At 46.4% G+C, this 13244-nt stretch overlaps 1 protein-coding gene across 5 annotated transcripts in view; it reads right to left on the bottom strand.

Moving 5' to 3' along the window:
• Nucleotides 1-341: 341 nt before the first annotated feature.
• rbbp6 (retinoblastoma binding protein 6) overlaps nt 342-13244 on the bottom strand; it is a 52668-nt gene continuing 39765 nt past the window's right edge. For all 5 annotated transcript variants that reach the window (XM_070901424.1, XM_070901426.1, XM_070901425.1 and 2 more), the window contains 7 exons: nt 12230-12320; nt 11545-11605; nt 11396-11453; nt 9709-10071; nt 7479-7580; nt 3478-5262; nt 342-2298 (listed from right to left, as the gene is read on the bottom strand). In XM_070901424.1, the coding sequence (XP_070757525.1) occupies nt 699-2298; nt 3478-5262; nt 7479-7580; nt 9709-10071; nt 11396-11453; nt 11545-11605; nt 12230-12320 (4060 nt within the window). In that variant the 3' untranslated portion in view covers nt 342-698. The remainder of the gene's footprint in view (nt 2299-3477; nt 5263-7478; nt 7581-9708; nt 10072-11395; nt 11454-11544; nt 11606-12229; nt 12321-13244) is intronic.

The raw sequence follows: 13244 nt of genomic DNA, 5'->3' as shown, positions 1-13244 counted from the left end.
AAACCCCATTACCCCACAAAACCCACCCATGACCCCACACGAAACCACCCCATGACCCATTCTGAAACCTCCCCATTACCCCACACGAAACTCCCATTATCTCCCACGAAACCCCCACCACTACCGCACTCATGAAAAAGCAGCAAGTACATGTAAGCCTTGATGTAAATAAACAAAACATTAATCCTGTGAGTGAAATCCCTTGCAGTAAGCGAGTGTTTAGATTTTCAGTGTTAATGGGGGGTGGGGGTGGAGAGAGAGCTCACTGTGTTACGGGGGGGAGCACACAAACACTCAAGTATTCGCACCGGCATATAATGAATTCAATGAAAATTTATTCAGTCAAAAGATGACACAGTGAGGCTTTACTTTATACTGCAAATCATCAGGCAAAACATTTACATTAATTACACTGTCAGCTTGTATACACAGCTATAAAAAAATTTAGTGAAAAATTTTCACAGTAGTTCCCAGTGTAGTCTGATAGTTCACTTAAAAACACTGCAGCATAATCGGCCCATACCCATGGTCAAACATAATTCTGTACAAAAACTGCTCATTTATAAACCCTCAATATTACAGAAAACAAAATCTCCGAGTTCAGCAGACTCAGCACAGAATAGCAATGTCCGAGTGAATATTTACAAAGCTCCATATGTATTTATTACAGGATCTGATCATACGTTCCAGCCACCCGTCTAATCAGTTTCTGCCGTTCGCACGATGACAGACGACCGGACCTTTTGGTCGCTGTCCTTGTCCTTTTCTTTGTCTTTATCTTTGCTCTTTTTCGACTTTTTCTTTTTGTGTTTGTGTTTCTGTGTTTTGTCAAGTTCGGTCTCGATGCCCAGGTGTTTCTTGTGCTTTTTGTGTTTCTTGTGCTTTTTATGCTTCTTTTTCTCCTTCTTCTTCTTCTTCTTCTTGCTGTCCTGCGTGTCCTCCGAGCCGACGCTGCTGCTGCGACTGCGAGTTTGGCTCCCGCTCAGGCTGTGGCTCCGAGTGCAGTTGGGGCTCGGGGTGTTGTGGGTGTGGCTTTTAGTGGAGCTGTTCTTGGGGCCCACAGACACCCCCTTGACCTCTCTCGTTTGGTCCGGGCCCTCTTTCGCCTCCCTTCCATCCTTTGGCACGTGCTCCTCCTCGCTCTCGCTCTCACCGTAGTCAGGTTCGAAGGCAGCCTCGTCCGTTTCTCTGGCCAGGTCCAGGGAGTGACGAGAATGCCGCGACGAGCGGCTGACTGGCCCTGGGGGCCTGTTGCGGCTGTGATCTTTGTCACCCCGCCCGACTGAATGCTCTTGATCATTCTTTTCAGCCAATGCTTCAGTCCGGTGGGAGACCTTATTCCCACTTACTTGCCTGTCCTTATTGCTCCTTGTTTCCAATGCGTGTTTCTCCCTCTCTCGGCTGGAAGTGGTTGATTTTGGTTCTTCGGTTATACTTCTGGACTCGGACCCACTCCTGTGGTCCGCCTGTGACTTCCTGTCCTTCCCAGGACTATGCTCGTTTTTCCTGGGTTCTGCACTGCCTTTCCTGCTGTCTGGGTGTTGCTCCTTCCCTTTCTGGCCGTGAGCTGGCTCTTCACTCTTGCTGGGGGAATCTCGCCTGCGGGTATCTCTGCTTCGCTCCTCTCTGCGTTTGCTGGGTGCGGTCTGCCTGTCGACACTTTCCACCTTCCCGTCCACACCAGCAATCGTGTCTTTGTTTGAGGCCCCTCGACTGCCCGGCTCCAGCCTTTCTGCCGGTCGGTCTTTTGCAGGTTGAGGGAGATTTTTGCCATTTGCCAGCTCGCTCTCCCGCTCTGAAACTGCCGGCTTGTCGGGCTGAGCCGGGGCTTTCTTCTTGTCTGAAGTCTCTTTGTCTGACGCAACGTGCTCCTTATCTTTGGGCTTCAAACCTTTCTCACTCAGAGCTGAGCTCTTAGCCGGTGCCTTGGGCTCCTGCGGGGCATCCTCCGGGTTGGGTTCTTTGGCAGTTTTTGGGGCTCTCTCGGCAGGGACAGTCTCTTTATCGCTTTGCCTCGCCGGGTTTGCCGGCTTCACACCTCCGCCTGGCCCAGAGCCAGCTTTCCCAGCATTTAACGCAGCAGCCGCTGCCGCTGCCGCCGCCATCTTTCCTTCGTCCTCATCAGTCTCGTAGTCCTCCTTCTCCCACTTGGATCGAGGAACTTGAACAATGACAATCTCATCTTCAGCCGGGGGTCTGGTATCGCTGTTGTACTCCTCCATCGTCTTAATCACAGTTTTCTTCGCGTCCAATTTCTCTTCAGCTTTCCTGATTGGGCTCCCTCCAGCAGAACTGGTACTGAGGGTGAAAAGAAAACAGTACAGTTACACCATCTTTACTGCCAGCTCTCCCTCCCCCACTTCAATAACTATAACTGCAGCTCTCCCTCCCCCACTTCAATAACTATAATTCCCAATTGTGGCTCATCTGTCCAGCGCCAGCCTGAAATAACTGGGGCCACACACCCACAGCTTGCTCCACTTACTCCAAATCCGCTGCTGCAGGAAAGCACTCCCCGGGCGAGCAGAGCGAGCGTCAGCAGAGTCATCTCATGCACCCACCCGAAACCTCCTGGGCACAGTGGCTGCATGATTAGAGGGAAAATCCCCAGGGATCTGAACCCTCACAACTTGTCATCGAAACATGGGGACATACAGAACCAGCGAAAGACAACGGTGGTCTAGCTGGCCAGCCTTAAAGTTAAAAAATACTACCCTCGCACTCTCCTCAAACACTTCTTTTCCCCAAGAAACTCTCCACCTCCCTCTTGAATTTGCTGACACTATCCATCGCTTCCCTGGGCAATGTTTACACACATTCACACCCCGCGTGACGCAGTTAAATATAAACTGCTTGGTCACCTCCCCCAGTCAGCTTGATCGAACCCATGCCTCCGACCTGAGAGATCGTGGGGACGTCAAACACTTTGGGAGGTCAGTTTATCTTGTGTGCAATGGTGGGTGAGAAATAGCAATGTGCTTTTGTACTGTGAAGACGGGGCTTGAATTTTCAAAGCGAATCTGATTCCAGCTGAACAGGACATTTTATAGTTGCTGCAGTGAAGAATCAGATTACAGCAGGAAAAAATGGGAGTAATCACAAACTTGTGCTTACAGGGAGAAGACTCAGATGGTCATATTCCCTCTCCGCTCCGACAACTGGATTTACAAGTGCAATAATGCACTTAGCACCGAGTTTTTTGTTGGAGGAGCCAAGAGATTAAAAAAATCTTTGAACATCACTAATGTTGGTACTGGAATCTTGTGGCTGTGCCTATCAATGTATCTGGAAGCAGGGAATGCCAAAACTTGGCTGTGGTAACAGAATCCATACCACAGCAACAAGAACTGGGCTCCTGAACAACACTGCTAACAAAACACAAGGAACCAGAGCAACGCTCCGTTCCCCCCTCCCCAGAAACCACTCGTCTGACGTTAACCACTCCAAACACAAGGATAAGACCTGAAGCGCGCTAACCTTGTGTAATCTACCAGGGTTGAACCAGCTGCATCGCCCCCAGTGACTTTCCTCCTCGCCTTGGTCCTCACTTTCTCAGGTCTGGATTTCCCACCGTTCACTTCGGATATCTCCGCCAGCTCCTCCGGTGCAGCCGGCGACTCCCCGCTCACAATCTTTTTGCCACTCTCCCGATTTATTTTGATCTTCCTCGCTGGCACATTTGCTGGATTGGCCTTCTCCGTGTCGGGAGGCAATTCCACGGGTTTCTCCGTTGCTTTCTCAGTGCCAGAGTTGGATTTACCTTTCACTGATGGCTTTGCTGTCTCTGGTGTTTCTATTTTTGAGGACTTAGTTGGAGGTGTTCCCAGCTCTCTCTCCATCACTTTTTCTTCGGTTTTCCTTTTACGCTTGTCAGCTTTAACCTCGGCTTTACTTGGTTTATCATCTGCTTTGACTGCCTTTTTAGATTTGTCCTCCCTACTGACTGTTTTTTCATGCTTCTCATGTTTAGTCTCCTCCCTGGGATAATCTTTTCTTTGCTTTTCCTCTTTTGTAATCCTCGTCTCTTGGTATTCACGTCCCATTTTGAGCTGCACCTTCCTGGGCAGAAAGAACTTCTCACTTTTCGGCAGTGGGTGGATTTTTGTCCCCTCTACCTTAGGAGGGAATTCCTCCCTTGCTTTCTTTGTGCTGGGCTCACTGTGAGGGGATTTATCCCGCTCTTTCTCCACGGACTTTTCTTGAGATGGCTTTGGGGTTTTCCCAGACGATTCTTTCTTCGGCGCAGCACTCTCGGCTTTCCGTTTCGGCTTCTCACCTTTTGCTTTGGACTTTTCCTTCCTGTCCTTGTCGGACGCGGCTTTGTAAGGTACCGAGTCTCCTTCCATGGGCTCATCTCTCACGGGTGTCGCATCGTCTCTGCTGGGAGGCAGAAACATGGAGGCCCCTTTCCCTTCATCGCCAGTCGCCTCCCCGGCCTTCTTCCCATCCAGAGAAGACTCTGGGTTCGTCACTGGCTCAGTCTCGTCTTTTTTCTTTTTCCTGTGTTTTTTGTGCTTTGTTCCTTTTGAGTCGGGGCGGAGGCTCTGTGCTTCCTTTTCCTTGGACGCCCTTGGTTCTTTCGTTGCGTGACTCTCCCGGTAAGAGTACTTTTCTGGATAATTACTGGCGCCACCCATGTTACGACCCCGGGAGGCCTGTTCCGCCGGATATTCATCCCGACGGCCACGGACATGAGGTGAATTGTCGTGCCGAGCACCAGCCAGAGCAAAGCGTTCCGGAGAGAAGTGGTCCTTATTTGTGGGAGTCCGAGGTCGTGGCTGATTACCACTGTTGTACCCCTTATAATACTCGTACCATGCTCTGCATCGCCTCTCCCACTCTCTGTACCGGTCCCTTTCGTAAGAGTCTCTTGGGTCACGAGGTCGTTCGTAGATTTCTCTGTAGTCGAACGGAGGTGGTGGCTCTCTGTAACGATCATAAAACTCCCGATCGTTCTCGGCCGGTGGAGCACTTCGTTTGTAAGGAGAATGGGGTTTGTAATTTGGAGAGCGGGATCGGGAGCGATAGCCCCTGTAGGATGGTGACCGGGATCGGGACCTGTGGAATCCACGAGACCTGGATCTGGATCGATAACCTCGACTCTTCCCACTACCCCTTCGATACGAAGGGGATCTCGAGTAGGAGCGACTCGGGGAACGGCTGACAGACCGAGAGTAAGACCGGGAGGAGTGAGATCGGGATTTGGAGTAGGAGTAAGAGCTTCCGCTGAATGATGATCCACTATATGAACGTGACCTGGACCTGAGCATGAAGTGAAGAGAAAGGTCATTAAGTATAAGAACATAAGAAATAGGAACAGGAGTAGGCCATACACGGCCCCTCGAGCCTACTCCGCCATTTAATACGATCATGGCTGATCCGATCATGGATTCAGGTCCATTTTCCTGCCCGCTCCCCATAACCCCTTAACGGTTAAGAAACTCTTTCTCAGTCTTAAATTTATTCAATGTCCCAGCTTCCACAGCTCTCTGAGGCAGCGAATTCCACAGATTTACAACTCTCAGAAGAAATTTCTCCTCATCTCAGTTTTAAATGGGCAGCCCCTTATTCTAAGATTATGCCCCCTAGTTCTAGTCTCCCCATCAGTGAAAACATCCTCTCTGCATCCACCTTGTCAAGCCCCCTCATAATCTTATACGTTTCGATAAGATCATCTCTCATTTTTCTGAATTCCAATGAGTAGAGGCCTAACCTACTCAACCTTTCTTCATAAGTCAAACACCTCATCCCTGGAATCAGTGAACCTTCTCTGAACTGCCTCCAAAGCAAGTATATTCTTTCGTAAATATGGAAACCAAAGCTGCACGCACTATTCCAGGTGTGGCCTCACCAATACCCTGTATAACTATAGCAAGACTTCCCTGCTTTTATACTCTAGCCACCTTGCAATTATGGCCAAGATTCCATTGGCCTTCCTGATCACTTGCTGTACCTGCATACTATCCTTTTGTGTTTCATACACAAGTACCCCCAGGTCCTACTGTACTGCAGCACTTTGCAATTTTTCTCCATTTAAATAATAACTTGCTCTTCAATTTTTTTCTGTCAATGTGCATAACCTCACACCTTCCAACATTATACTCCATCTGTCAAATGTTTGCCCACTCACTTAGCCCGTCTATATCCCTTTGCAGGTTTTTGTGTCCCCCTCACACATTGCTTTTCCGCCCACCTTTGTATCGTCAGCAAACTTGGCTACGTTACACTCGGTCCCTTCATCCAAGTCGTTAATATAGATTGTAAATAGTTGGGTCCCAGCACTGATCCCTGCAGCACCCCACTAGCTACTGATTGTCAACCAGAGAATGAACCATTTATCCCGACTCTGTTTTCTGTTAGTTAGCCAATTCTCTATCCATGCTAATATATTACCCCCAAACCCGTGAACTTTTATCTTGTGCAGTATTCTTTTATGTTAAATGTATCAAATGTGACAACTCAAATTATGCAAACAATGGAAATGCAGCAGTTTCCTAACATTTGCCTCCAAGGAGATGGCCCATTATGGACTGTAGTAGGAAAGCCCCATCAGTGGAGGATGTGTTTTCCACCATAGAAGGGATATTGGAACCAAGGAAAAGGTGCAACATACATTCACTAGAATGGTCTCAGGGTGAGATAAGACAGTTATGTTCTGAGACTTGAAAAACTAGGGCTACATCTAATTAAGCAGAGAAGGTTACAGCGGGGAACGGGGGGGGGGAGAATCTAACCAAGATTTAAAACTCAAAGGCTTTGAGGGGGTAAATAGTCAAAAGTTTATTTCCAATATCTGGTCAATCAGTAGCTAGGGAACATAAATTCATGATATTAAAAGCACAAAGGTGGAGGTAAAAATACCCCATCCCCAATAGAGTTATTAGATCATTGAATGCATTACCACAGCAAGCTAGTGAAACCAAGCCAGTCACACCCTCCCTTCAAGAGGCAATTTGATAAACTGCTAAAAATATGAAAGCATTGGCACAATGGGCCGTGGCCTCCTTCTGTGCTGAAATTTCTGTGATCCTACGAAAAGCAGCTTTGCACGGTAGGGGTGTGTCAATAAAACCAGCTCACTTCTAGTGGCAAGCAGTTGAGCAGGAGGGCGGATGCAGTGACCAATATACATGGCTGCGAGGAGCTCTCCTGCTGTCTTTCTCTGCAGTACTGCCCGAGTATAGCTGATTCATTGCCACTTCACCGTACCATGGCGTCTCCTGTGTTCACAAGCTACTGTGCAGAAAAGCAGCAGGAATATAATTAAAAAATTCCCTTCCCCTTTACAGGAGATTGCCACTTCCGTTACATCAGTAAAATACGCTGTGTTTTGAGAGGTACAGGCGATGGTACAGTATGTGCTGTCGTCAAATCAGACTGCGCCTCCATTTACAGGCTAAACAAACGACTATCACAAATTAGCTGTCACATTTTACCTGCTGCGGGACTGACTCACACCTGCTTACGGTCAGATTTACCTGGAGTACGAACGTCTACGCTCCTTCTGGATCTTTCTGTACTCCATTAACTCTTTAGCAAAATCATTGGTGAACTCATCAAGCTTCGACTTTTTCTTCTCCCTAAATGTTGGGTGGGGGGGAGAAAACCAGGAGAAAGAACAAAACTTGATAAAACAAAGAGCGCAGGTTAAGTATTTAACAGCAACCACATGTACAAAGGTTGCAGAACATGCCAGCTGCAGCAGCTTTAACTGTCTCACTTTTATACACATGAAATATAGAATTGAATCTGATCACAAGTTGCACCATCGGAGGTAAAGTGACGGCCCTGCAGCCTGCTCACTGCCGAACATTTTCTTGAAATGGCGCTGCAAGGCAGCAAGTTACACAATAGCTTTTCGCTTTCACAGGCATTGTGCAGCTATTAAGATGCTCAGTCTAGATAGCCACACAGGCTGCTCCCTAAACCTACAGGGCACTAAACAAATACAAAGATCAAACTTACACAAAGGACTTTTATGTTATTTGGAAATGCTTAAGTGCAGCATGATTATTAAATACCTCAAAAGGAAAATGACCATTAGCTGTTGCCTTCACTGTGGCAGACAGTCACACTGTTGACGACTCTGCAGTTGCCACCAGCACTAGTCCAGGACTGACCGGCATGTGAACAGTCAAATTCTTCACAGCTGACTGTTAAAATTCAGCCCAGTACTGGAGATAGATTTTTGGACTATGGGGGAATCAAGGGCTATGTGGATCGGGCAGGAAAGTGGAGTTGAGGCCGAAGATCAGCCATGATCTTACTGAATGATGGAGCAGGCTCGAGGAGCAGTATGGCTTACTTCTTAATCTTGTGCTCATACGTGACACACAATGAAATGCTGGTCTTTACAGACAGATTTTTGTCTTAACATTTTTTTGTTAAGATTAGGAAAAGGGGAGGTCATGGTACATCAGTCATTGAAAGCTGGCATGCAGGTACAGCAGGTGGTGAAGGCGGCAAATGGTATGTTGGTCTTCATAGCTAGGGGATTTGAGTATAGGAGCAGGGAGGTCTTACTGCAGTTGTACAGGGCCTTGGTGAGGCTTCACCTGGAATACTGTGTTCAGTTTTGGTCTCCTAATCTGAGGAAGGACGTTCTTGCTATTGAGGGAGTGCAGCAAAAGTTCACCAAACTGATTCCAGGGATGGCTGGACTGACATATGAGGAGAGCCTTTATTCACTGGAGTTTAGAAGGATGAGAAGCGATCTCATAGAAACATATAAAATTCTGACAGGACTTGATAGGTTAGATGCAGGAAGAATGTTCCCGATGTTGGGGAAGTCCAGAACTAGGGGACACCCCAGTCTAAGCATAAGGGGTAAGCCATTTAGGACTGAGATGAGGAGAAACTTCTTCACTCAAGAGTTGTTAACCTGTGGAATTCCCTACTGCAGAGAGTTGTTGATGCCAGTTCATTGGATATATTCAAAAGGGAGTTAGATGTGGTCCTTACGGCTAAAGGGATCAAGGGGTATGGAGAGAAAGCAGGAAAGGGGTACTGAGGTGAATGATCAGCCATGATCTTATTGAATGGTGGTACAGGCTCGAAGGGCCGAATGGCCTACTCCTGCACCTATTTTCTATGTTTCTAATTACTGTGGAGCATCTGGCTCCTGCCCTGCATACAAGGGTCAATAAGGTAAACTCTTTAAACAGCTTTTTATATGCGTATACCAGGACGACTCAGAAACAGTGTACTGTACACACAGGTCATTAGCTGCTGAAACAGAACATACAAGATACACTCGGAAAAAGATTCTTCAGCCTCACAGTAACTCCTGAGATTAGCGCCTGAACTTTAATTGGTGATAATGCAATTCCTGCTAGAAAATGATGAACGTGTACAGATCAGTCAGTATCTGAAAGACTAAGAGTTTTGAAGTTTGGGATAGAAAATCATCAGAAGAGTTCTGAAAGGCCACATCTGAAACACAAATTTTTCTTTTTTTTTTGTGCATGCTGAATAATCTGCTATGTGTTAGAATCATAGAAATTTATGGCAAAGACGGAGGCCATTTGACCCATCGTGTCTGCGCTACCTGCATCTTATTTTTATCTCAGATTTTCAGCAGTTATGGTGCAAATAATAAATTTAATGACATTTCAACTGCAGCCAGCTTCCCAAAGGAAGAATCCCTTATATAGACGATCTACTGACGACAGAAATTACACACAGACTTTCAAACTAACATTCACTTACTCCTCTTTCAGGCGTCGCTGCTCCCTGTAGAACTCTTCCCTGGACAGAGGTGGTGTTTGTGTGACGGTCGGTATTACACTGGCAGGAGCGGCCGGGGTGGCAGGAGGTACCCACGGGGCGGATATGGTGGCTGGAGCTGGAGGGAAGCCTGGGGGAGGGACGCTAAATCCCGTGGGTGGGGGTTGGCCAGGAGGAAACTGTGGAGGAAATTGAGGGGGAGGCACTCCTGGGGGGAGAGGAACTGGGTGAGGTGGTGGAGGGTACAGAGCCGGGGGTTGCACATACACTGGCGGAGGGTTGGCAATTGCCTGCGTTCGACTCCTTGAAACTCGTTCACTCTGTTGGTGCCCTCTGTTGGGTGGCCTAGTGGAACAGTTAGAAACAGAGATAAACAGAAATACCGAGATGCAGGAGCAGCAGATCTGTAGGCACCTGAAAGAGAAGGGTTAATGTTTCCGATGGGATACCCACTTCCCATTGAGAAAAATGCACTGCTGGATATTCCTAATCATGGTATATCTAGGTAAATGCTTCACTGTCCTGTGGGAAACCTGGAAGCCAGGATGCCAACAGCAACACGGCCCCCAGAGATCCTTGTGGGCAGCTCAAGCAGAAAGTGAAGAAAGTCATTTCACTCTGAATTCACATCGCTCTCTGAACGACAGAACCATTCACTGTAACCCGTCACCATAACAATAAATACTTAAATGGAATAAAGATTCGTTGAAAAAATGCAAATATAAAGATCTGAATGAAATAGTTAAGAGTCAGTGCAATTTGAAACACAATGATTTCTGTAACCATATTTCTATGGAAGATGAGAAATCAGCGAAATCGAACTGTACTTGTAGCTATACAACAGCTTTATTTTGGTTAGATGGAGTGGGGGGGGGGGGGAGGGGGGTGAAGGGAAAAGTCTTACTTTCAATTATATTGTGTTTCATCACATTAAAACAAAAAGTGTTCAACACCATCAACTACTGACAACCTTACCGCTGTGACCTGGCTTTGACGTGAGCCCAAACCCAAGATGAATGTCTCATCTTTCTATGGGCTGCAAGAATTCCCACAAAGAGTGTTTGGGGGTAGTTGCACCCCAAGATTTAGTGGGCAATGCTTCCGGTGCGCGATCCCTGCAACAGGCTGTAGGCCCACTTAATTTTTTGTGCATGTGCAGTTTGTTCCACACAAAAGCCGGTGAGCGGCCTGCGCAGGACCTCCAGACCGCTGCGCGGCCGTGCAGCTTAACGGAAACGTTGCCAGTGGGTGCAAGTAGACAGCACAGAAGTGCTCACAATTCAAAATGTCACGTGCACACAGAAAAGCCACAATGATGACAGGTGTGGGGAACTGGAAATACTACATTGGTGCAATAAAGATGCCTCTCTAAAGTTGCAGCTAAATTGAATGTTAGAGGAAACCAGAGAGCTTCATGCTACACTTATCCTGTGTTATACTAAACCTGGGAGTGCTTGGTGGGTCAGGGTAAAAGGAGCTCTAATCAGCATCTAACCCTGCGGTTGCTCACTAGTTGTGCTAAAAAGGAAACGTTCAGTTTCCCAAAATATTTGAGTGTATAAACTTAGCAGAATTTAGAAAGGTTTCATGGTTCTGTAAAACTGAAAACTAGCTAGGAAGGTACAATTGTTGAGTTTGGACACAGTAACTCAGTATGGTTCCTACTTACACTTCCCAGCCAGGTCTGTTTCCTGGTGGTCGAACACCACTGGTCCTCATTGGCTGACCTAAACATAAAGTTGATAGAACGTAATGCTTTGATTCAGTTTTAAAAAAAAAACAGAAGTCAATCTGAAAACCATTTCCTAAATAACAAACCTGTTGTGGGTATGGACTGACCATGTGAAGCAGGGTGACCAAGAACAGGAACCTGATAACCCTGAAAATAGAGCACAATGACAATTAACTCAACCCCATTAATGATACATCACTGGTTGAGCAGATACACATGAATCTAGATCATGTCCTTCCTAATTACTCCCATTGAACAGAATCCCACTGTCCATTCACCCAAACTGTATAAAATTCCATGGATTGGGGCGGGAAAAAATACAAAAAAAATGATAGGTGTGCCACTATTCAGTCGGAGGGCAATTTCGGTTCCTCTGAGTTTTACGTTTTCGGCTGAAGCAGCAGAATTTCACCTTCATGCTGCACGCAACTTGCAAATTTCATGTCCGGTCCCACTTGACAAACCTGATTTTTTGCCCCTCTGTCATTGTATTCCTTCCTGGTCTCTTCCGTTACCCCTCTCTGTATCTTTTGTTTTCTCACTCCTGGCCCCCATGCAATCCTCTGAACAGAATTGGGAGGGTTGCCTCATCGAGTAAGGTTGGTCTATGCTAGCTGCAGGGCTCACTGATACAGTTTGCTTATGAGGCCTGCTATGTAATATTGGAGGATGAAGATGCTCTTTAAAAGATGGGTATAAACTACCCTGTGTGTCAGTGCATCACACAAGACGACAACATACAAGTGTACAGACACACGATCAATGGCATACCTTCAGTGCAGAGGTACTCATCGTGGACATAGATGGATTGGCAGTGGTTATTCCAGTAGTGACAGTGACTACAACTGTTTTGCTGAGTTCACTGTGGGAAATAAGAATAAAACAATCCGCTTTTACATACAGTCGATGTTTAACTTCAAGACTCATTTCCTGTTTTGAGATTGTGGGAAGGTGTGAACAGCATCCATTTGAACAAGTTTTCTCAAGGTGAATTTATGATTATTTGAATGATATTCTGTACAGATATACACCATTTACCACACGCTCAGCCCAATCATATTCTGCCACAATAAAAACAGAATATTAACCCTCTACAACAAACGCATGTGCTGTAAACACTGATACAGAAGTCCAGGTTCTTCAGCTGACTCCCGTTAGTCTAGGTCTAATGTTAACGTTGTAACCAGCTACCTCCATTCCTATCAAATATCAGCTGCACAGAATAAACAGCTTATAGAAACATAGAAAATATACTGATATACTGTCTTTAAAAGTAAAGTTTTACAAGTGGGAATTAGATAATGATTAAGGGAGGTGACTGAAGGCATAGTGGAAAAGTAAGTTTTGAAGAGGTTTTGGGGACAAATGCAGCAAGGTGGAAGGGTCTTGGAAGGAAATTACAGAGTATGGGGTTGCGATAGCTGAAGATTGTGCCATCAATGGAGCAGAGGGAAGGTGTTGGGACACACAGGCGTCCACACTCAATAATAAATTGGGATATGCCTTTTTCAGGTTTAGAAATCGGAGTCATGTTTCACTGCCTTGGACAATACTAGTCACCCTCCCACCTGAAAGGCATGGACGTGGAAATCATTTGAAGACAAAAGCAATTGAATCATCAGAAAGAAAAAAAAAACAACTGTAAAGATGGATTTCCAAGTGTTAACAGATTTTTGGGGGAGGAGGAGGGGATAGAGATGTTAGCAATCACACAAGCACGAATGGAAAGTTCTGATCATGCTAAATTCATCCAGCTTGTTTAATACTGTATCACAAGAATTGGATG

The sequence above is a fragment of the Pristiophorus japonicus genome, chromosome 15, assembly GCF_044704955.1.
Source record: "Pristiophorus japonicus isolate sPriJap1 chromosome 15, sPriJap1.hap1, whole genome shotgun sequence".
NCBI classification, from domain to species: domain Eukaryota; kingdom Metazoa; phylum Chordata; class Chondrichthyes; family Pristiophoridae; genus Pristiophorus; species Pristiophorus japonicus.
The sequence above is the reverse complement of the archived record's forward strand: the minus strand, read 5'-3'. Positions and strand labels throughout refer to the sequence as shown.